The 25912-nt window shown below is 37.4% G+C and overlaps 1 protein-coding gene across 1 annotated transcript in view; it reads left to right on the top strand.

Moving 5' to 3' along the window:
• Nucleotides 1-25912, top strand: part of LOC133327991 (glucose-6-phosphate 1-dehydrogenase) — a 29320-nt gene that overhangs the window by 1993 nt on the left and 1415 nt on the right. The window contains exons 2-3 of the mRNA XM_061536540.1: nt 11700-11977; nt 15582-15799. Of these exons, the coding sequence (XP_061392524.1) occupies nt 11700-11977; nt 15582-15799 (496 nt within the window). The remainder of the gene's footprint in view (nt 1-11699; nt 11978-15581; nt 15800-25912) is intronic.

Genomic DNA, 25912 nt, shown 5'->3' with positions numbered 1-25912 from the left:
GTTATCAGCACGAATATTATTTTACGTATTTTTTATATATTTAATGACTCAAATAATTAACATTTGTTCTCTACAATTACAACTAGCAAAAAACTGCAATACATTTATAGATAAGAAATTATCTCTCTGTAATAAAATTAATAAATGTACAAACATATGTTTCTATTAAGTACATTTTTTGTTATATTTTTATCTCGTACCAACATTTTTAGAATCAGGCTATTAAAAGTGCAAATCATTCTTTATTTAGGGAAAAGTCCATTAAAATTGGCGATGTTGCTTTATTTACTTAGCTGGTTTGTGACAGAACATTTGCTCCAAAAGCCGGCCTTAAAAAAGATTTCCAAGCGCGTTGGTTTTGTGCTCATCTCATCCAATTTGAAAAACCATGTTCCGAGATTTTGTCTTCTACTTGATCTGATTCGTGGCCTTCCCCTTCTGTGTGAGCCATCAATTGGTTCGCTTTTATATGCCTTTTGAGTGGGGGAATCCTCATCCATTCTCACAACATGACATAGCCAACGTAATCGCTGTAGCTCGATCCGTCTGACCATGTCGATGTCCGAGTACAGATGGTATAGCTCATGGTCCATTGGACGACGATCGGCCCATAGATATTTCGGCGAATTTTTCTCTCAAACACTCGCAGAGCTGCCTAATCTGCTTGCTTCAGTTCCATACACCAGTCAGTATCAACGTCTTGTAGTGTGTGTTTGGTCTGGCGAGAGGTGGCTTTGTTCTTCAATTGCTTACTCAGACCATAGTAGCTGGCCAACACTATCCTCTGAATTTCAAATCTGATGTCATTAGTTCTTTATTAATTTTTCTTTCGAGATGAGCTACATGATCGAAGTTGCAAAGAAAAGGAAAACCAGAGAGATACTACATTCCTACCATTATGCGACGCGTTTCGCCGTTGGTTAAGCGGCTCATCAGGCATATTGAGCAATGTGGCTTACAAATGTCGTTACTTGAACATTCCTTTTCAGAGCAGATTTTTCTTGTAGTGACGGACTTTTTTTCCATACGGACTACAATATTTTTTTCTTCAATGCATATTGTGTCACCTTAGGAAGATAAGGAGGTTGCTTTGAACGCTAAGGCGCCGGACAACAATCAACAGATGCCATGGGAACCAATTTTCAATTAGTTTCATTAGTTCTATTTATGGCGGCAGCGAGGTATATAAAATCTTTGGCTACATCAAAGCTGTAGTTTTCAAGTTCCACAATTGATCCGAGTCTACTGGACATCTTACGCGTTGATACCATCAGCTGAGTCTTCCTGACATTTTTCGGTCAGTCCCACTATGATAGACTCCTTCTCAATTCGTTCAAAGGTGGCTGTTTGGTGTACAGTTTCATATATGTTCACCTTTGCATCCCGTATGATATTTTTCAGGATGTTAAAGAGATCACACGACAAACTGTCATCTTGTCTGAATCCTGGTTCGGTATTGAATGGCTCCGAGAGGTCCTTTCCGACGTGTGAAAATGTGTTCTATAGTGGATTTGTCAGGTCTGAAGCCGCATTGGTAAGATTCAATAATATCATTGACCATTGGCTTCATTATTCTTCAGCCGCTTTATTGTTATTCTGACCTGATCTTGGCTATGTGTTATACAATCTATACCTTCATATCTTTTTGGTTCTGGAGTATTTTCTTCTTTCAAATCCTCAACAGGCTATTTATATCTGTCACCAGGTTTCTTTCTTCATCTCTACAGGAGGATGTACCTGCACCAAAGCCTTCGGTTTATTGTTTTATTCGTTGGTAAAATTTCCGGACTTTATTCTGACTCCTGTACGTCACGATTTGCTTTCTTTTGAAAATACGTTTCTTTTTAAGGCGGAATATATTTCTTCGCCTCAACAAGGTTTTGACAATTTGTATTATTTTGTACCTTGGTACTTGATTTGTCATAGAAATATTCCAGATCTTTTGAGTCAATTACATTTACTTTTCTAAAACTATGCATATAATATTTTCAGTTTGTAAAAAATAACACGTGATGCATGGCATCATTTACAGGCTTGCATTCAAAATCGTTTTGATTATTATTACTACTTTTTTGGATTATGTTACAGATTAACACACACACTTCATCATGACATTCATGGCAATGAACTGACATCTAGCAAAAAAAAAAAAAAAACAACGAAACAAGATCATTGCAAAATAATAATTATACTACTCGTACTAACATGCATACATACCTCTCCAATTTGCCATGCCCACTCGCATTTGTTGAATGGGTTCGTCGTCATACCCAAAGCCAATAACAAATCTGAAAGTATAATACAACAACCACAAAAAACAACAACACCGATTCACGCATATATTTATAAATTATAAATGTATACGCAATAACATTCATTATCAAGTTCAAATAGTAAAAGCCGACGTTGTACGTTATTGAAATTACACGTTCACTTACCTTATAGCTCGCTCACTCACGCAGTCATTCATTCATGTATTCAAAATAAATGAAAGTTTATACATTCTAAAAAATAATAAAATGAATTAAAATTTAGTTTAGAAACAAAAGGTTGATTTATTTGCAATTTTTCTAAATTTTGGAAATAATTTAGATGCGGAAATGTCCTTCAAAATATCATTACCTATTAATCTGATGAATAATAGAAGTTCGTGCCATTCGGTTGCTAAAAAACCAACCAGAAACTAAGTACAAGTTACAAGGATATAAAGGCCCGTTTGGACAATAACTTTTATCGAGATAATAGGTTTATCTTAATTTAATTACTGATTTATCATAAAAAAGTCTAAAGAAGTTTATAACAAATGGATCAAAATTAAGTTATATCATTTTATACAAAATTCCTAAGTGGGATTCCTAGTGAAATGCCTTCTCTACATCAAGTGAAATAGCTACTGTACATTTCCGTAGATTACATATTATCTTTATTTTCAAATTCGAATTGCAGATCTGGAATATATGAAGAATTAAGACCATATTTCATTTTATTGCGTATTATAAGCATAAGCATAGAGATGTGTGTCGAATTAATTGCTTTTTTCAAACCCGGGACGATTTTCGAAATTTTCCATTTATCCGGAAAAAATGCGTTATTCAGACAATTATTAAATATTATAGCTAGGTACTCAAACCTTAGCAGAAAACTGTTTTATTATAAAATGTGATATGTTGTCCAATCCACAAGACTTTTTGTTATTAATGTCTTTGCTAAGGTTAATAATTTCGTACATACTTGTTAGCCCCATAAAATTAAGAGAAGTTTCCACGGCATTAAAATTAAGCATCTAAGTTACACTGGCTATTGTGTTATGAAGTATATCTTCCATACCATTTTCTGTGATTAAGTTCAAATCATGTCTTTTATTAGATTTTTTTAGTTATGTGATCACTTTTTTACACGACGTGTGGTAGAAGAACTTCTTTCTACTGTGGTTACCAATAGCCTTAGCTTCTTAGAAAAATCCAAATTAAATCTTACCATTTTCCCCTATTTCTCCCAACGATTTTACTATAGATTCGGTAAATATTTGTACGCAATCATGTTTCATGTTTCCCACCGAGTTTCACAACTTGAATGTACTCGTTTGAATGAATTACTTTCTTCTCCAAATATTTTACAAAATGTAGCAGACTCTTTTGGATTTCCCAATGAATGAGTAAATGTCCAAAATTGTAGAAAATATGCTTCGAATTTTTCGAATCTTTGAAGCTGCATTTAAATGAAGAAAATGAATGTATACCTCAGACATGAATTTTGATTTAATAATGGTCTGCACTCCATTGTAATTGCCTGACATGTTAGACGTTTATCCTTCAAATTCCGCGTAGCAAAGGAAACATCCCTTGACTTATATATCTATATATATAGTTTCATCCGCTAAAACTGATAAGAATACAGCAATTTTCACTTCATTAACAATAGACTTCTGGATATATTCTTCAATTAGTTCTATTAACTCTTTGTGTATTCTGGGACTCAGGTATGTTGAATTTTTAGGTGTCCTCTCCAAACAATTTCTAAGTTTACGTCTAACGACAGTATTCAGTAGGCTTTACTTCCCCTCAAAGCGATGTCATCCTTTTCACACAACAAATTTAGCTCAATGGCTACTTTAACTTTATAATTTTCTTCTTTCAATATATCTGAATCTTGTTTGTCCGTAACATATTCTAAACGTTTTGAAGCATCTTTCATGCTCGATATAAAGTCCTGAGTCCTCATCATCCCATGTGACATTCCATTCTTTCGTGGGCGGTAAAGCATTCAATAGCATCTTTCCAATTCCAGTATTTTTGGGACTTGGTGGTTGCTTTGCAACATCTATAAGAAAATCCGTGGGCCGGTCCGGGCATAATTAAAATAAAAAACGGGCTGGACCGGGTATAATTAAAATGAAAAATGTGCCGGTTTGGGTTATAATTAAAAAGAAACGTTTTTCTGATAGAACTGTAACATTCTGTCACCTCTTTCATTTCTGTTAAATCCAATAATAACACGTGGGTTTATGTCCATTCAGAGGTTATGTGTCTTATTGTTAAAATAAGACTTAGAGTAAAAGTTAAGGCTAAAGGAATGATGAAAATAGAATTGCCATATAATATGAATTCAAATAGAAATGTGTAGTGTAGCCAGATAATGCATAAATATAATATTAATAAGGTAATACATAACAATTTCTTTCTCCTAGACCATACTTTACAATTATCATTAGTTTGAGGAGTTTAGTCATGTTTATCAAGTATTCAATATCTTCGTAGAACTCTTCTATTTCTTCTTTGCCATTGTAAGCAGTAGGTGCATAAACATGTATAATATTTTGTGTAGTGGTCTTAGTCCCAATTTATATTAGGCGAGTTTAATTGCGGCAAGTCTTTGTTTGATGGAGAGAGGGGTAAGGGGAATAGAACTTGAAAAAAATTGCTCGTACCGACAATTTTCTGGCAATTCGTTTTGTGAATTTTGTTTGTAGTGTCAGTAATTTAAAATAACAATCCAGAACATTGTAAAAAAAATATTTTTGAAATCGAATTGCCTTGTATGGACGAATGAAGCAATTTCAAAAGAGAACGATAAAAATTGCCGCAAGTAAACTCGCCTAATATAAATCAGGACTTACATAGAACTGTACATGCATTGTTCTGTCCGGATTGGGAATGAAGCCAATAACACATTCTTTTATATATGGAGTTTTACGATAATTCCAAATTCATTTTCTGAAAAATATCAAATTTTTGGAAACAAAATCACCCTTATCAGTCCGTCAAGTTTCGCATACTCCCAGAACATCGACATTCAATTTGTTCATTTCAAAATGGTATTAGCCAATATTCCATATTCATAGAGACTTCGTACATATCAAGTACCAGTATTCAGACTACTTCTTGTTTTACCGCCGAGGATTGTTAGAACCTCCTTTTGGCGCAGACTGAGGACCATTGTTAATTTATTTATTACACAACAAATTCTACGACGTTCCTGAGGTTTCTATTCTATTATCCACTGAAAAAAATCATTTGAGGTCCTTTGTTCATTTATTTATTACACATATTGCAATATGGGTTTTTACAACAAATTCTACGACGTTTCTGTGGTTTCTATTCTATTTTGGCAAACAAAATCACCCTTATCAGGCCACCAAGTTTCGCAGACTCCCAGAACACATCGATATTCAATTTACACATGTTGCTATATACAGATTACTTTTTGTTTTACCTCCGGGGATTCTTTTTGCCTCAGACTGAGGGCCATTGTTCATTTTTTCCCTATTGTAAGGGAATATTACTTCAGTGGTTTTCCGTTGCCATCTGCAGGGTTTAGGGTTTTCCATTTAATTTTCAGTCGCTGTTTTGCAATCGCTCAAAATGAGGACAGGCACTGCAATAGTTTGTGATTTTGGATATTTTTAGGGGCCTCATCGATGCAGAGATCTAGGTACTCGGTCATTTACTTCGATACGTTCCCGCCAGATCCGCTGAACTATCCGCGACTGCTTAATTCGTAGGTATCCAATATATTTACTGGGCGTTCTTCTGTCCTCAAACTGTGGACGCGACCGGTAGCATTCAGCTAATGCTTTCACTAATCTCTCAAAAAGAGATAAAATATGCAAATTCTTCTTTATGATATAAGCACAAATATATTGAATTAAGCACGCGAAAAAGCAAATTGCTCTCAGCGAAACCAAGTCGATTATAATTATTATTTCGATTAATATATTATAATTATTATTTCTTTTTTGAAATCTGCCTTTAAAAAAATCAGGTTTAACCATATTTATATTACAAAAAATATACCAGCATTTTATTACTAAATTTAAAAGCACACACACACACAATTATTTCCACACATTGCAAAATATTATTATTTGACAAATATTACTTAATTAGCTTAACAAATGCCGTGAGTAACGACGTCACAAAAACTTGCCTTTGTTTATACAAATATTTATTGACTGGCCTATTTTAAAATGTGGGCTTTAATGCGTTTCAATCGCATAATTGTTGTCTTATTCCGTGTCGAAAGAATGATGGTAGGTGCTTATGTACCGACAAACCCCACTCATTTGAAAGCCCTGTATGAATTAATCTATAAGCTTTGTTCTTTGTTGTCCCGGTGGAAACGTAAAATTTGAGCATGACTTTTTTTTGCACAAACCTAATACTGTGTATGAATCGCGCGATCTTCACCACACGTTTGGCATTGAGTAACTGAATAGGAGGCTATAGTGAGCGTTAAAATATGGTACTTAGTGTGTTAGATTGAAATACAATTGGTACTCATAAATTATATTGAACATAGCTACAAAGACTTGAATGATATTGATCTTTAAGTAGTAGCTCAGTAGCCAAATAGGAATATTAGCTAAGGGCACAAGCTTTAATCTATATTCCAGTAACTCCAGGAAACTACTAGTATAAGTTTTAACAAAATAGTTTCACATTTTTGTTTTATTTTTTTGATGCTTACACGTCGATATGTGTTAATTTAATTTTATCTATTTCATTTCTCTATTAGAAAATTATATCAGTTTTAATAAAAAATCTAATTATTTTTTAATTAAATAATTTTGCTGAATTTTGTTCGCTTTCATTTATTCAAAGGAAAATAAAGGGTGAACCAAAAAATAATGTACTCTAAATTAATATGAAACACCTGAAGTTCGAGGGAAAAAAATTGCATGAATATAATGAGCGGTTGCTTGGAGAGAAATAAAAATTAAACTATTTATGACGCCAAATGAATTAAAGATCATCTGGCCGAGATCATTCGATATATTTTAAGGAAGAAAAATTTACATGGAAAAAACCATATATCAAATCAGCAAAAGAAAATTAAATTACACGTGTGAAGTTTTGCAAGGAATATTTTTTTAAAAAATTGCTGATATTGGAGATGCAATTTTTATATATAGGTACTCTTTACTTCTTCTTTATTTTCCTACTCGCCTTTCGAATTTTGGCGAACAATGCAATAACATATAAATACAATGTTTCATTATTAATTTAAAAAATATGTTTTGTTATCTCTGCAAAAGTTTCTCTGTTTCTGCATTCGCTTCGAAGGCTGTTAACATCTCGAATTTCGGTTTATTCTTGTATGACATTTATCGAGATCGTTTTTTTTTTTTCTTCCTGCGGTAGGCCTTCCATCAATTTTTATACGAATTATGTTTTGAAGTAGTCTGTACTTTATCGTGGTGTATTCTTAATAGTACTTCACTTTTTGACATAAAGAATGTCCATGATATTTTAAGTATACGCCTGTAAGTCCACATATCAAAAGCCTCCAATTTCTTTGTATGAAACGATTTTAAGGACCATAGGTATCGAATGTTCTCCTTTCCAATATTTATATACTTTGCTTTTTAATATTTATTCGTAAGCCATACAGTTCGCTTTGTACTGCCAATCTATTGAATAGATGCTGAAGTCCTGGCATGCTCTCAGCATATATAATGATATTAAGAAAGGACCTATTCACACATATCTCTCTCTTTGAACTCCTATCGATTCTTGAAATATTTTTTCCGGAATATATATTGAAAAGTAGAGGAGACAGTATACACGTTGTCTGAAACCTTTTGATAATCACAAAATATAACGTCGTCCCAATATTCAGTCGGCTGTTAAACGGAAACTCGACGTTGAAAAGCTGCAATTTGCAAAGCTTCTGCTAGTAATATAGTAACGGTGAAGAAGATGCCACAGAACCAATTATAGATGACGGTATATAGTGCATAGCCAAGTTAAGATCAGAATAGAAATTAATCGGCTGAAGAATAATAAAGCAGTAGATGCCGATGGATTACCAGCCGAACTATTCAAGGTCGGTTGTCAGACACTGATCAGGAGCATGCACCAAGTGATTAGTAAAATTTGGCTAGAGGAATACATGTTCAATGATTGAAACCTCAGCATCCTGTGTCTCGTGCACAAACAAGGAAGAAGATATGTGCCAACTATAGGGGAATTAGTCTCCTTCCCACCGCATATAAAGTGTTTATCCATTATACCAATGCGACTTCAAATTTGGCAAAATCCACCATGGACCAGATTTTCACAGTGCACCAAATCCTGGAAAAGACATACGAAAAATACATCGACACATTCCACCTACAACTACAAAGATGCATTTGACTACAAAGCTGCATTTGAAAATAAATACGGATATGCAGTATAACTTTAACTGGTAAAAGGTCGGCAGTTAAAGTCGGAAAGGACCTTAAATACCGAACGAGGATTCAGACAAGGTGACAGTTTGTTGTGTGACCTTTTTAACATCTTGTAAGGTCACCAAACAAAATGGCATCGTACACCAAACAACACATGTATGATATCGACATCGACATAATTGGCCGAACATTGCCAGCTATAACATCCACTTTTAAACGAATTGAGAAGGAATCTGCCAAAGTTGCAGTAAATGGCGAGAAATCAGGAGAAGAATAATGTTGCCCAACAGATGCTACTATGGTCTGAGTTAGCAATTCAAGAACAAGGCCACCTCTCGCCAGACCAAACTCACACTACAAGACGCTGATACTACCCGTGTTGTTGTGTGGATCTGAAACATGGGTATTTGCGCAAGCAGATGAGACAGCTCTGATCTGCGTCGACAGTGAATATCGCCGTCGAATGAACCATGAGCAGACTTCAATAATTGAGTTTTCTAATAATTTTTGGTAATTCGAGTTATTCTGGATCGTAAACTGCCTGAAGAATTTAAAATTTTGATTCGTTATAAGTTCATATGGCCTAGCATATCAATCTCAGCATAGATCTCCCTGAATGAGAGTTTAAGCGCCTTCGCCAGGCTCTGTAATTGATTTTTCAAATGATTTGGTCCTTCGACTTGATATAAATGGCTAAAATTGTTAGTACACTAATCTCGCAAATTTTCTTCGCTGAGGTTTAGTTTTCGACTCAGGCTTGGGTAATTAAGTTTTTTTTCGGCTATTATGGCCCTTTGACTTAATTTACTAACAACAAAATTATCCTTCTACATTCACTCATATGACCTATGGTGTACTACTTCTCGTGTTCTTCCATGAATTTGGTCCTTCGACATGACCTAAATTGTTAAAATAAACCTTCGACTTTGCCTTAAGCATAAATTGACCCTCTGAAACAATTGTTTTTTTCCAAAATTGTATTTTTCTAATATTTTTCTTATCACCTTTTTCATATTCCGTTTCTTAGGTGTCTTCGTTAATTTTATTGTGCCATGGTCGGGACCATGATGCAATAATAAGGTGATGTATCAAAACAAATACTCTTGTTTTTGACTCGACCATCTGTCAATTGTTTACTTATAATATTTTACATGTTTGACAACATTGGAGATCGAATTCAAGTATAAATTATACATTTTGACAGTAAATTGAGACATCAGCTTCGCTAAATGGACTACCTATTTATTGTACCATGGTCGGGACCAAGGCCTATATAAGATCGGCCAGTAAGCGAGAAAACTTAAGTTTAAAGTCATGTTTTTGCCGAGGCGAAAACAAATTTTTTCGCCTTTAAATAAAAAAACACAAGCACAATTTATAATTGTGAGGATTTATATTGACATATATGCAATGGAATTTAATTTAATTAAATTTAAACCCACTGGGTTAACGAACGAAACACGATATGTACAGTATTCATTTATTTATAATTTGACAGTTCAATATGACATTTATACAAGAAACAGTACACCAATAACTGTTTTCCGTGGCCCAATAATGAAGTCGTCCAATAAAGCCAGATGATTTCACCCGAGCTGTCAAATTGCTTTCAATTTTGACTTCATCGTGTGAAAACGTAAATAAAAAATTTGGCAGTTTGGGGGATTGCCAAGTTTATAACACAAATTAAATATTGTACTTAACCCTTTGTGGCCCAATGTTGCCCACAAGCAACAAAATGTTTTAGAGCTTATATTTAATATGCAGCTAGTAGATATATATTATTTGGATTTCATATGTCAAGACGTGATTATGGACGACATATATCAAAAGAAAAATCCAAAAAATTCAAAATTTTGGTAAAGTTATGAGCTTTTCAACATAGAGAAGAGGGTAAATTTATGTACAGTACTAATTTGTGTATACAGTCCAAATTATTTAAATCGCTTCGTATTCAAATTGTATGAGTTCTGCCATCGGAATTATTTTTGATTCTTGTAAAAATGAATATAGAGAATAATTTAAAATGATTTTTATGTCGATTTTGCATTTAGTTTTCTTGATATTGGACTTTAATTTTTCCGAAAGAATGTACTGTATCTCCCGAAAGCAAGGATATAGCGATGTCAAATTTTGTGCATATCCTATTTAGGATAGTTGCATTAAATCTGTGAACAGAAATTTTTCCTAACATTGCGGAAAAAAATTCGGGGCTCAAAGGGTTAACATTTGCTTGATTTTCTATTAATCGAAATTGTTCATATTCGCCATACTCACTTACAAAAATACGTCACTGTTTGACATATACTGGAGGGAAACTGACAATATAAATTGCGTATTTTACTAAAACAAATCTAGTTTATGTGGGTAATATACTACAGAGGCTAATTATTAAATAAACTAAATTGCATTTTAATGCCGGGACACCCTGTACTACTAATTTATATGCTTATTACTCATATTTACGTTATTTGCCGCCGCTTGAATATATATGTAGTTGCATTTTAGATGCACGGAACCTTTAACAAGTGTTTAGATACTTGAATTAATTGTCATGCCATTTGTGGGTATGTATTTTACCTAAGTTTGCACTCAACAAAATGCAATGCAATTTCTCCCATTTTTTTAAGTGACGCAGAGACAGTCGCGGGGTATCCGATCAAAAAGAGACAAATGACAAATAAAAAAAAATAAAAATAACAAAACAAAAAACCTTTATATATTTCCAAGTCATGCTAAGACGAGTTTTTAGTAAGCCCTGCAATCTCGTATGATATAGACAAAAAGACGATCAAAATAACAACAAAACGGCAACGTAGATCGCTAACAACATTAAAAGGAACGCTAACGGAACGGAGAAAAAAGAAGAATCGAAAACAGCAACAACAAAATTTGCACAAAGTTCAAGGTTAAAGATAATTGGATTAACATTAGTATTGTCATTATTTGATGTTTGCAATTTCTCCTATATTTTATCGCTTATTTTCTTTTCGTTTTTGTTTCTCTCTTTTCGTTTCTATGTCAATAGGTCACGATCTGGATAATCACGAACATACCCTGGATCGAATTATAAAAGCCTTAAAATCGCCCACAATGGTGTGTGAGGGTACACATTTTGATGGGCAAATTCCGCACACCTTTGTCATATTTGGTGCATCGGGTGATTTGGCCAAAAAGAAAATCTATCCAACTCTGTGGTGGCTATATCGTGATAACTTGCTGCCGAAACCAACAAAATTTTGTGGCTATGCTCGTTCGAAAATAACATGCGGGGATATTCGTAAAGCCTGTGAGAAATTTATGAAGGTAGGTGTCGATTATTTTATGCGGAAATATTAGCAAACATTGTGTGCGAATTTAAGAGAAGGAAAACATGGATGATTGGATATTCTCCTAATTTCCATTATTTATATGAGGAATTGCTCTGCAGAGGTTACCTGACATTGGTACAGACTTATCTGCACCAACCTTAGATACTGCAGCTTTGGTTCGAATAAAAGGCGGAAGTGAGAACTTTAGCCTTTGGTGATCAACCTCGACCTCAAATAAAATGGCCTATAATGATCGAGTAGCTACCAATGACTCTCCTTTACACTCCCTTCAGGATCAGCGTTGTCAATGATAGGTTAGATTAAAAAATCCAGCCAACAGTTACTTAGCAGTTGCTCCATTGAGCTCATTCTGTGTTACTGAAAATGAGAAAACGAAGAAGGAGGGGAATAAAGGAACAGATTAGCTTAGTGGGGTAGACAGCAGTGAGGTAAATAGTTCTACGTCGTGAAATCTCAGGCCAGATGGATTTTTACTGTAATTATTGAATGTCCGCTTTACGGACTTCCAACTCATAACATATATGTAGTTCCTAAACAGCTTCGAACGCCACGACAGTCCCTGATGTGAACCAAACAACTTCGACAGAAAGTTCCATGTTGATATCTTCGATGTCAAAGCGCTTAGCAGAAGTTTTAAAAGTCCAACCAACAGTAACTTTGCAGCTGTTCCATTGAGCTCATCCAGTGTTCCTGAAAAAGAGAAAAACGAAGAAGGAGGGGAATAAAGGAACAGCTTAGCTTAGTGAGGTAGACAGCACTGAGGTACATAGTTCTACGTCGTGAAATCTCAGATCAGATGGATTTTTATTTTTAATTATTGAATATTTGCGTTACCAACTTCGAACACCCAACATACATGCATCGAATAATTGCGATTAGTGTGACCCACACCCAGACTTATATATATTTTTAGTTTTAAATGTTCTTGTCCAGTGCGTAAGTTGTACATAGTTTACTCTCAATGAAGCCGCCGACCCGAGCACAAGTGTCGTTTCACTCAATCCACAAAGCAGAGCAAGATAACATCCTTCAACAAATTTTAAGTTCTTCGCAGAGGCTCCTTAAACAATTTGTTGCCGGCTTTCTCGCTGTAGATTTTACGGATTTCGATAATGGTCTTACAGATCCCTCAATCTGAAGATCGGGCGAGAAGGGGAATGGAGAAAGATATTATCATAGCTTAACCATGACAGATTTTTGGCAAAGTTTTTTAATAGTGTTTATTTCTATGATGTCCCGATCCTGAAGAGATCTGTAATGATCCGAACATTGCTAAGTTCTTTATTGGAGTCTATTTCTATGATGTCCCGATCTTGAAGAAATCTTCAATGATCCCAACATTAAAATTTGATTATTTTCCTTATCGACAGCTGTGAGGTAGTCTTGAAATCTCAGGCTAGATGGATTTTGAAGTTCTGCAAGCAGGCCAATCTGCTGCCGGCTTTCTCGATGTGGATTTTACACACTTCGCCAATGCAGTAGGAGATCTCCGAATCTGCAGATCGGTCGACTGTGAAGCCCCTCGAGCCACCCCATCAGCTGTTTCATTCCCATTTAATTCAATATACCCCCAACCAAAAAATGATTAAGGACTCTGAAATTATCGTGCGCGACCTGATTGCCTTAACTCCCGCCGTATATAGTCAATGGTACTTCTTTGTTCATTTGGGACCATCCGACGAGTTGTGGCTTCAACAAATGTTGATGTTGGATCCAAAGGTTCCTGCGAAGACTTAACATTTGATCTGACTTTCTTCATTCCGCTGGTAACTTTCACACTTTTCTTCTTGGCCTCTATCGATCCATACAAGACAGGAAGTTGAAAAGTCCGCATCATCTTCTTGGTCGGAAGCGGTTCTTCTGTCGATCTCATCTTCTTGCTTGCCATAGACTTTAGGGAGATGTTGGTCTCTCTAGGGAGCTGGGATTTTTCCTCAGACTAAAGTCGTTGTGTCTTCTGCTAGCTCTCTTCCTGCTCATATATAGTATTGCTCTATAGTGGATATCCTTGGTAGAAATCTTGACGGGGAATACAGTGCCTCAAATGCCGCTGAAAATAGTCTCCGGTGCTTTTCTGTTCATTTGATGTTGACTTCGATGTTGTCTTCAAAACATCGAAGCTTCCACCGATTTTCGTCATCATCGTATTATCCTCTCCAATTTCCTTTTTGTCCTCTACCGATAAATTCAATTCAGACCGGAAGTTGAAAAGTCCGCATAATCTTTGTCGGCTGCTGTTTCTCTGTTGACCTAATCATCTTCAGACCATAGACTCATCGTCTTCATTGCCAATGCCGATGTCCGAGAATAGATGGTATAACTCATGGTTCATTCGACGGCGATATTCACCGTCAACGCAGATCGGCCCATAGATCTTTTGGACAATTGTTCTCTCAAACACTCTAAGTACTGCCTCATCTGTTTGCGCAAGTACCCATGCTTCAGATCCCTATAACAGCACGCGTAGTATCAGCGTCTTGTAGAGTGTGAATTTGGTCTGGCGGAGGGAGGTGATGCTTACTTAGGCTATAGTAGCATTTGTTGGCCAACACTATCTTTCCACGAATTTCAAAACTGATGTCATTAGTTTTATCTATGGCGGTACAATTTTTGACTACCTCAAAGCTGTAGTTTTCAAGTTTCACAGTTGGTCCGAGTCTACGGGACGTCTTGCGCGTTGATACCATAAGCCTAGTCTTCCCGCCATTTACGCCAGACCCACTTTGGCGTGCTCCTTCTCAATATGTTCAAAGGTGGCTGTTACCGCTCGCAATGTTCGACCCATTATATCGATGTTATAGGCGAGTTACATGTGTACTTTTTGGTACAGAGAACCATTTCTGTTCACCTTTGCGTCTCGTATGGCGTCTCGTATGACAGGATGTTAAACAGGTCACACGACAAACTGTCACCTTGTATATATCATTAACGATTGTCTTCATTCGTTCACACAGCATGCTGTATAGCACTTTATATGCGATGGGAAGGAGACTAATTCATCTATAGTTGGCACACATATCCCAGGATGCTGAGGATGCAATCATTGGGTATGCAGTCCTCTAGCCAAATTGTATTAATCAGCTGGAGTATGCTGCTGACATCCATCAGCACCTGCTGCTTTATTATTCTTCAACCGATTGATTGCTATTCTGACCACATCTTGTCTAGGTGGTATACACTTTATACTGTCATCTCTCATTTGTTCTGGGGTATCTTCTTCACCGCCACTATTTTATACCAGAAGCTTTTCCAAATGCTCCTTCCACATCCTCAACTCCATGTCTGTGTCTGTCACCAGGTTTCTTTCTTCATCTTCACAGGAGGATGTGCCTGCACCAAAGCCTTCGGTTTTGGGTTTACTCGTTGGTAAAATTGAAACAGTCTGTCTTAATTATTTAACATTCTCTCAAATTAAAAAATGAACGTGAATTATTTCATTCATAGATCTGAGACAAACTTTAAAATAATAACCTCCCCACACCTGCAGACCAACTTAGATGACCATGTTATTATTTCTATTTACAAACAAAAACGTATTTATTTACTCATTTCGTTTCTTTATTTTCTTTTGTGTTTAGGTCCAACCACACGAACAAAAACTATACGAAGAGTTTTGGCGTTTGAATGAATACGTTTCGGGTAATTATGATGGACGTTTGGGTTATGAAATGCTGCAGCAACAAATGGAGGCCATGGAAAATAAGGGCATTGCTAATCGTATATTTTATTTGGCCTTACCGCCGTCTGTATTCAACACCGTCACGGTACAGGTGAAAGAGATATGTCTATCAAAGAAGTAAGTAGTTGTTTAATTATAGCACGGTGTGCATAAGGGGGTGGGTGGTCAAGCCCTAGTAGACCATGACGAATGGGATTGTGTATAAATGCGAATTGTGATTTTTTTTTTGGCATTTTTATCATGCCAATTTGTTTAAAATATCTCAAGACAAAAATCGTCTAACCTCGCTTCGCATTTCAAACAAAAATGGCGCCCAACTGACAAATTTATCATAATATTCATTAAGAAATAAAGGATTTCAGGCATTTTCCTTCTTTTGCCATCCGGAAAATACTCCACACTACATTCCATCCACGGATAGCCGATCATCGTTAGAAATTTTCTTGAAATCTGACTGCATCCAATATTATAATCGGCTACGATTGCAATAATGACATATTGCAACATTATACGAAAATACTTCCAATACATGCTCATTATTGAGTACACCAAAATGATGCGAGAATGGCCCTTCATCTTGTTTCCTGAAAACTTTATAAACGACATTCCATCGACACAATTACAAAAATATTGCATATTTTATAAATTTCGCTTCGGATTGCCAAAAAAATGGCGCCCAACAGACAAATTTATGATTTAATCAGCAACAGTGTCCTACAAACCTCGCTTCACGAAGAAAACAAAAATGGCGCCCAACTGAAATTTAAAAGTTTATGATGATCTTAACGAGGAGACTGCAATGATCCCAGATATGAAAATATTTTCAAAGATCGATATCGTAAGAAATTTGCTTGAAATCTGACTGCATCCAATACCATAATGTCGTGACTGCATCCAATACCATAATGAAATACTTCGAAGACTTGTTCGTTATGCTGTGGGACAATAATTGCGTATTCTACAAACACCGCATTGCAAAAAAAAAAAAATAGCCGATCATCGGAAATTTTCGCTGACCATCCACTGACTAATTTATGATCATATTATTATTGAGTACACCACAATAATGCCGGAATGTTCATTCATGTTATTTCCTGAAAACATTTTAGACGGAGGACAAAAATATTGCCGATTATCGTCAGAATTTGCCTTGAACGCTGACTACCAATACCATAAGCGGCTACGATTCCAAAAAAGACATGTGTCAGCATTATTCTAAAATGCTTTGAAAACAAGCTCGTTATGTTGTCGGACAACAATTGCATATTCTATAAACTTGGCTTCGCAAAGCCAACAAAAATGGCGCCCAATTGAAATTTTAAAAAAATGTACGATCATCTTTATGAGTACACTTCAATAATGCCAGAATGTCACTTCATTTTGTTTACTCAAAACTTTATAAACGACATTCCATCGAAGTACGGCTGATTATCGTTAGCAATTTTCTAAAAAACTGACAGCATCCAATACCATAAACGATGACTACGATTGCCACAAAGACATGCTGGAGCCTTAAAAAAATATATTGCGTATTCTATTAATCTCGCTTCACATTGCCAACAAAAATGGCGCCCAACAGACAAATTTATGATTTCATCACCAACAGTGTCTTGTTTTGTAGAGCAAAGACTTCGAACATGCGTTCTGTTATGAACTCGCTCCCCCAACCCCTGACGAACACCGTTGCCTTTTTTAATTGAGAAAGGCCCATTTTTCTCTCATTGCTGACCGCATCTTTCACCTCCTTAAAGGTCTTCCTTTTTAGTTTTCCAGACGCACTGATTTTGTCGATCACTGCATACCATAACTCGTCTCTGTTGTGCCTCCTGCTAACCTTTGCATAAAATGGCGGCTCCTTGCCATTCCTTGCCGCTGTTTTCCTCTTTCGTGATTTCTGTTTAATAATTTTGGAGTAAAAATCAGATGCTGCGCTCTTTTTATTGATATTAGAACCGGAATCGTTACCCTCAGTTAATGGCTTTTGACAGTCTCCTTTGATTTGTATTGTCTATGCATTCTCTTGCTATCAGTTGATGGGAAGCTCTTTTTCTACGGATTTTACGTTCGTCTCCTCTTCCGGAGACCTAATCCTCTTCACCACTTCCAATGAAGTCAGGTTTATCCTTTTGAGCATTAGCTTCCTGTTCCTAATTTTGTTCCTTCGGTTATTGCGGCGATTTTTCGTATTTGTGCCCCAGATAACTGCTTCTCGCTTGAGATGAGCTTGGCGATCTTCTTGCTCATTTCCTCAACTTTCATATCAGCCTCTACGCTCCTTCGGTTTTCGGTTGAACGGTTGTATTTGTCATGTCTTCATGTTCAGACTAAGAATTTGAGTCCACTCCTGTTTCAGAAGTTTGGGTGGAGGTTAGTTGCTCTTCCCCTTTGGTCCTACAGGTGCCAAGGGACCCACCTCTGTAGAAGATGTTTGCTCACGATCGCAGGATAACGACGGGGCGTAATTCGTCGGCAGATGAATGGCACCCGCCGGTACTGAATAATTTAGACTCTCCACCGTAACTTTATCTATATTCTTACTTTCCATACTATTTGTTTTGTTTTTGGGGAACAGCCATTTAGTCAGTATTGGTCGGCGGGGACAATGCCCTTAAGGATGGTGAGCATACTATCCCATTATCTTCAGTTTTCACTGACTGTAATAAGTTAGTGTGATCATCCACCATCACCCTATCAGTTAATCAGAATAATGAATATTCATTGAAAAGCCATAAAGCAATCCCAAATGTATGGCGCCCAAATGATAAAATTGTGGTAATCTTTAAAAGGAGACTAGGATGTTGTTAGGCTGCTTAATGTCTCATAATTTTGGATACGTAACACCTACTTCCGAGACACGCACGTTCCTCGAATTACAATGAATGGCGCCCAAAATGACAAAGGTCGTATTAAAATAATTTCAAGGTGATTGGAACTTTGCCAAGGTGATTGGAACTTTCCTATGTAGATAAAATTTTATTGGGACATTCCATGGAAGGATAGTAGGGTGATGATAGGCTGCTTAATGTCCCGATCCTCAACTTGCAATGAATGGCGCCCAAATGACCGTATTACAAAAGTTGCATGTATAAACCCAGACTAATCAAGGCGTACATTTTTTTAATTTTTTTCCAAGTAGTAATCAAGTTTTTCTTATTATGGGATTTATTTTATACATTTGTTTACTGGAAACCTTATCGTATCGATTTAATATTAATTTATATTCTTTCTTCCTTTTTTTCAGAGGCTGGAATCGTGTAATTATCGAAAAACCCTTCGGCCGTGATGACATCTCCTCGAAAGAGCTTAGCGATCATTTGGCGTCACTTTTCCACGAAGAACAAATTTATCGTATCGATCATTATTTGGGCAAAGAAATGGTACAAAATCTAATGACCATACGTTTCGGTAATAAGATATTGGGTTCAACGTGGAATCGTGAAAATATTGCCTCCGTGTTGATAACATTTAAGGAGCCATTTGGCACGGAGGGACGTGGTGGCTATTTCGATCAATTCGGTATTATTCGTGATGTTATGCAAAATCATTTGTTGCAAATTCTATCCCTGGTGGCCATGGAGAAACCGGTTAGCTGTCATCCGGATGATATACGTGATGAGAAGGTTAAAGTGTTGAAAAGTATACGAGCATTGACGCTGGATGATATGGTTTTGGGTCAATATATTGGTAATCCCGAGGGAACGGGTGAAGCAAAATTGGGTTATTTAGATGATCCAACAGTTAATCCGGAATCTACCACACCCACCTATGCTTTGGGAGTGTTGCACATCAACAATGAACGTTGGCAGGGTGTACCGTTCATATTGCGTTGCGGCAAAGCATTGAATGAACGTAAGGCTGAGGTTCGTATACAATATCAAGATGTACCCGGTGACATATTCGAGGGTAGTGCCAAACGTAATGAACTGGTTATACGTGTCCAACCCGGTGAGGCGTTGTACTTTAAAATGATGACCAAATCGCCGGGTATCACTTTCGATATTGAAGAAACGGAGCTGGATTTGACGTATGAACAGCGTTACCGAGATTCCTACTTACCCGATGCCTATGAACGTCTGATCTTGGATGTGTTCTGTGGCTCGCAGATGCACTTTGTGCGATCCGATGAGTTGCGCGAAGCTTGGCGTATTTTCACACCGATACTACATCAAATCGAGGATGAGAAAATTAAACCAATACCCTATGTTTATGGATCACGTGGCCCCAAAGAGGCGGATCGTAAATTACATGAAAGTAATTTCTTATATTATGGTTCATATAAATGGCATGGTAATAATGGTTTAAACAATAATAATAACAATAACAACAATAATAATAAGTAATCAAATCTCTGGTTTGATATTAAGACAAAAAATTTCATTATTGTACAAATTTTCAAAAAAAGATCACTAGGACTCACATCGAATTTAAATTAGAAACCCCATCATGAAAATAATTAAATTGAGATTTTTCCATTGCCAATTTGTTTTGTAAAATAAATTTCCTTTCTCCGTTGGGAACACATGTCTCTCACTCGATCCATTCCAATTCGCTGCTCTAACCTCACTTATTTTTAAAATCATGAATTGTTATTTTTTTACTTATTATACATCTTTTTTGTATATAAATTGGATTTATGGTTATTTTTTTATACAAACATACATTTTTTGTACGAATATTTATACAAGAAAAAAATATAATAAAGATTTTAAAATCTGTTTATGTGTGGTTTTTATTTTTATTTCAGTACTTTATATTTTTTTTAAATCCACGCCTAAAGGTAGACCCCTAAAAATTGTATTTAAAAATCGACGCCAAAAGGTACACCCTTAAAATTGTATTTAAAAATCCAGGCCTAAAGCTAGACCCTTAAAAATTTTATTTAAAAATCCACGCCTAAAGCTAGACTCTTAAAAAATGTATTTAAAAATTCACGCCTAAAGTAGACTCTTAAAAAATGTATTTAAAAATTCACGGCTAAAGGTAGACTCTTAAAAATTTTATTTAAAAATCCACGCCTAAAGGTAGACTCTTAAAAAATGTATTTAAAAATCCACGCCTAAAGGTAGACTCTTAAAAATTGTTTTTAAAAATCCACGCCTAAAGGTAGATCCTTAGGTTAGGTTTGGGGATATGCAGTCACTTATGTGGCTGCAGCACTCTGAGATAGTCAGGTCCGTTGTGATCATCCACGAGAAGAAAAGAGATAAGGAGAGATCTATAGGGGAGAGAAGATTGGGGAAATAAAGAGAGATGAGAAGCTTACAAGAAGATATAAGAAGGTAAGTTTGGAATAATGTCGATGGCTATAGAGATCAGACAGAAGAATATTACGTGTCAAGGTTGCACTTTCCCAACCACGTAAGCCAGGGCTGAATAGTGACACAGAAGATGCTCAATTGTCTCCGTCTCCTCCTCGTCAACGCAGAGTCTACAGTAATCAATTGCATCAAGATCCCATTTACTAGTAGAGGCCCTGATATTACCACCTCGTGCAGTGCAGATTCTACGGACTTGCCCTTTATGTATGCGTGCTGTGAGTTGCTAAGAGAGGTGGTATCTATACGACTCCTAATTTCCAGGTCGATCAGTTTTTCGAGTCTTGAGGAGAAAGGATGATAAGCTAATGGGTCTATAGTCCTTTGGTGCAGAGTGGCTTGGTTTCCCCGCTTTGAGAATCTAAGTAACCTTTACCTCGTTCTAAAGATCCGGAACATACGAGAGAGTCAAACACGTCGTATAGATCCTCTCAAGGATCAGATATATGCTTGGCGAGGCAAATTGAGGCATCGCCGGTATGATTACATCTGGTCATGGCGATTTATACGGTTTGAATGTATTGACTGCCCATCGTATCTTATTTCTGTTAACCATCTTGCCAATGAGATCCAAATCTGGAGTCACAAGAGGCTGACTGTCATCACGTTCACCGTCGATGGTACCCATATCTTTGCAACCTGGGAAATTAGTCTCAGCTATGAGATTAAGAGTCTCAGAATCAGAGTCCACGCTCCATCCTGCTTCTTGATACTTCCGATGGACTTCGGATCCTTGGGTAGTAATCTTAGAAACATAGCAGCGTCGTTGACACCTTCTATCGACTCACAGAAATGTATCTAAGACTTTTTCTTTGTGCGTTTGATCTCACTCAAGTTTTGATTTATGCGCCCTGTCGTACAGTCGTTTTGTCGCTTTCCTGAGCTCACCAAGTTTCCTGTTCCACCACACTGGCTGAGATTTTTTCCCAGGGTATGTAATCGGACAGGATTCCTTATGGCATCTGAGAAGAACGTCCGTTAGATTGTCTTTAAGGCTGTTGTTTACCTCCGTCAAAAAAGACCTCGAAGAAAATCTTCAAATGATCCGAAAAGATCAAGTCGAGGACAACATCGCCGAAAATGGTCTTTCAAATTGGAAAAACTGCGCAAAAGACCGACGCGTCTGGAAATCTTTTCTGGGCTCGACTTATGGAATGAAAGTTCTGTCACAAGCCAGCTAAGGGGGATCCGAAAAGGAACATTCATCAGATACCCTCCAATTGCTGATGACGGAGTCATCTAGATTTGAGAGAGTTAAGTCAATGACCTCCTCTCTATCACTAATTTTAAAGATCGGGTAATAGGGATAGCACATATACGTAAATTATAGGATAGAATAAAATCGAAAATAGACTCACCTCGTTTGTTAGGGTCCTTGCTACCCCATTGGAAATGGTGAGCGTTTGCATCGCATCCCAGGATGACGTTGCAGGTGCTCGTCATTTCGTCAAGCATCATTCGTACTCTTCTTACCTACTTTACAGATCCTCACCTTGTCCCCCATGGACGGGCGAATATGTCGAAATTGACATTCCTTAATCCAGAAACCATATTTTTATATATAATTCAGAGTTCGTGAGGGTACTCCTGTCCCTTCGGCGGCTGCGGCCTTGCAATGATACAGATTATTCTGCAGGATGCGCAGCCTTTGTCGCTTTCCTACTCCTATTGAGTTTCGGTGGATGTGTTCAGTCGAAAACGAACCCATCCTGAACCGAAGTTCAATTTTCCCTCACGCTCCCTGAGGTATGCCTCCCCCGGTGGATCAACTGCTACTCTTGCGACCATCCCTCCATCCTCGTTACAAGGAGCTAGACTTACAACAGTCCAGTTCGATGCAGTGAGGCTGGGATTTTGCAGCGCCAACATTTTCAGCAGGAGTTCCTGGTCCACTGGATGTGGGCGAACCCAGGCTGAGAGGACCCGTCTGGTTGGGATCTCGGATAGGGAGTCGATGTAGTGAGGCTGGGATTTTGCAGCGCCAACATTTTCAGCAGGAGTTCCTGGTCCACTGGATGTGGGCGAACCCAGGCTGAGAGGACCCGTCTGGTTGGGATCTCGGCTAGGGAGTCTTTAGCTTCACCTTTGTCGCTAGGCGTAGAATCGGGCTTTGAGACACGTTGATCACCCTTATGGGTGACATTTTGCCTTTTCCTGTGCGATTCCCCATCGACGGACATCGCCTCCGTCGAAGATTGCCTCTGAAGTTTATTGTCGGCAAGTGCCAACACAAGACCTGTTGTAGTCAGACTTGAAGTCGGTCGGTCAACAGGGTCTGCGCTTCCTTCGTTAATACTACAACAATCCCCCTGTGTAGACTTGGCTGGGATCAACGTGGTGTCCAGCTCATCATCAGTTAGAAGCGTATCCCTACATTGCTCTTCCGGTATCAGTCTGTCTAACTGGTCGAAGAAATCCTTACTTTGCTTATCTAGACTATCGCGGATAGCGTCTAGAGTCCCGTGTAGAAATTTTCTTGAAATCTGACTGCATCCAATATTATAATCGGCTACGATTGTAGCCTCATTGTGGTGTACTCATTATTGAGTACACCACAATGATGCGAGAATGTTCCTTCATCTTGTTTCCTGAAAACTTTATAAACGACATTCCATCGACACAATTACAAAAATATTGCATATTTTATAAATTTCGCTTCGCATTGCCAACAAAAATGGCGCCCAACAGATAAATTTATGATTTCATCACCAACAGTGTCCTACAAACCTCGCTTCACGAAGAAAACAAAAATGGCGCCCAACTGAAATTTAAATGTTTATGATGGTCTTAACGAGGAGACTGCAATGATCCCAGATATGAAAATATTTTCAAAGATCGATATCGTTAGAAATTTGCTTGAAGTCTGACTGCATCCAATACCATAATGGCGTGACTGCATCCAATACCATAATGAAATACTTCGAAGACTTGTTCGTTATGCTGTGGGACAATAATTGCGTATTCTACAAACACCGCATTGCAAAAAAAAAAAAAAAAATGGCGCCCAACTGACTAATTTATGATCATATTATTGAGGAGACTACAATAATGCCGGAATGTTCATTCATGTTATTTCCTGAAAACATTTTAGACGGAGGACAGCCGATTATCGTCAGAAATTGCCTTGAAGGCTGACTACCAATACCATAAGCGGCTACGATTCCAAAAAAGACATGTGTCAGCATTATTCTAAAATGCTTTGAAAACAAGCTCGTTATGTTGTCGGACAACAATTGCATATTCTATAAACTTGGCTTCGCAAAGCCAACAAAAATGGCGCCCAATTGAAATTTTAAAAAAATGTACGATCATCTTTATGAGTACACTTCAATAATGCCAGAATGTCACTTCATTTTGTTTACTCAAAACTTTATAAACGACATTCCATCGAAGTACGGCTGATTATCGTTAGCAATTTTCTAAAAAACTGACAGCATCCAATACCATAAACGATGACTACGATTGCCACAAAGACATGCTGGAGCCTTAAAAAAATATATTGCGTATTCTATTAATCTCGCTTCACATTGCCAACAAAAATGGCGCCCAACAGACAAATTTATGATTTCATCACCAACAGTGTCTTGTTTTGTAGAGCAAAGACTTCGAACATGCGTTCTGTTATGAACTCGCTCCCCCAACCCCTGACGAACACCGTTGCCTTTTTTAATTGAGAAAGGCCCATTTTTCTCTCATTGCTGACCGCATCTTTCACCTCCTTAAAGGTCTTCCTTTTTAGTTTTCCAGACGCACTGATTTTGTCGATCACTGCATACCATAACTCGTCTCTGTTGTGCCTCCTGCTAACCTTTGCATAAAATGGCGGCTCCTTGCCATTCCTTGCCGCTGTTTTCCTCTTTCGTGATTTCTGTTTAATAATTTTGGAGTAGCCGGATTTCACGAAAAAAAAATCAGATGCTGCGCTCTTCTTATTGATATTAGAACCGGCATCGTTACCCTCAGTTAATGGCTTTTGACAGTCTCCTTTGATTTGTATTGTCAATGCATTCTCTTGCTATCAGTTGATGGGAAGCTCTTTTTCTGTGGATTTTACGTTCGTCTCCTCTTCCGGAGACCTAATCCTCTTCACCACTTCCAATAAAGTGTCCTATCCACTCAGGTTTAGTGGATAGGACACTTCAGGTTTATCCTTCTGAGCATTAGCTTCCTGTTCCTAATTGTGTTCCTTCGGTTATTGCGGCGATTTTTCGTATTTGTGCCCCAAATAACTGCTTCTCTCTTGATATGAGCTTTGCGATCTCCCTGCTCACTTCCTCAACTTTCATATCAGCCTCTACGCTCCTTCGGTTTCCGGTTGAACGGTTGTATTTGTCATGTCTTCATGTTCAGACTCAGAATTTGAGTCCACTCCTGTTTCAGAAGTTTGGGTGGAGGTTAGATGAAGATGTAGAAGATGTTTGTTCACGATCGCAGGATAACGACGGGGCGTAATTCGTCGGCAGATGAATGGCACCCGCCGGTACTGGGTAATTTAGACTCTGCACCGTAACTTTATCTATATTCTTACTTTCCATACTATTTGTTTTGTTTTTGGGGAACAGCCCTTTAGTCAGTATTGATCTGCGCGGACAATGCCCTAAAGGTTGGTGAGCATACTATCCCAATATCTTCAGTTTTCACTGACTGTAATAAGATAGTGTGATCATCCACCATCACCCCTTCAGTTATTCAGAATAATGAATATTCATTGAAACGCCATAAAGCAATCCCAAATGCATGGCGCCCAAATGATAAAATTGTGGTAATCTTTAAAAGGAGACTAGGATGTTGTTAGGCTGGTTAATGTCTCATAATTTTTGATAGGTAACACCTACTTCCGAGACACGCTCGATCCTCGAATTACAATGAATGGCGCCCAAAATGACAAAGGCCGTATTAACATAATTTCAAGGTG

The sequence above is a fragment of the Musca vetustissima genome, unplaced genomic scaffold, assembly GCF_032173495.1.
Source record: "Musca vetustissima isolate MV318-11 ecotype Yass unplaced genomic scaffold, APGP_CSIRO_Mvet_v1 utg20399, whole genome shotgun sequence".
NCBI lineage: Eukaryota > Metazoa > Arthropoda > Insecta > Diptera > Muscidae > Musca > Musca vetustissima.
Note: the sequence above shows the minus strand (reverse complement) of the source record. Positions and strands in the feature narration are given on the sequence as shown.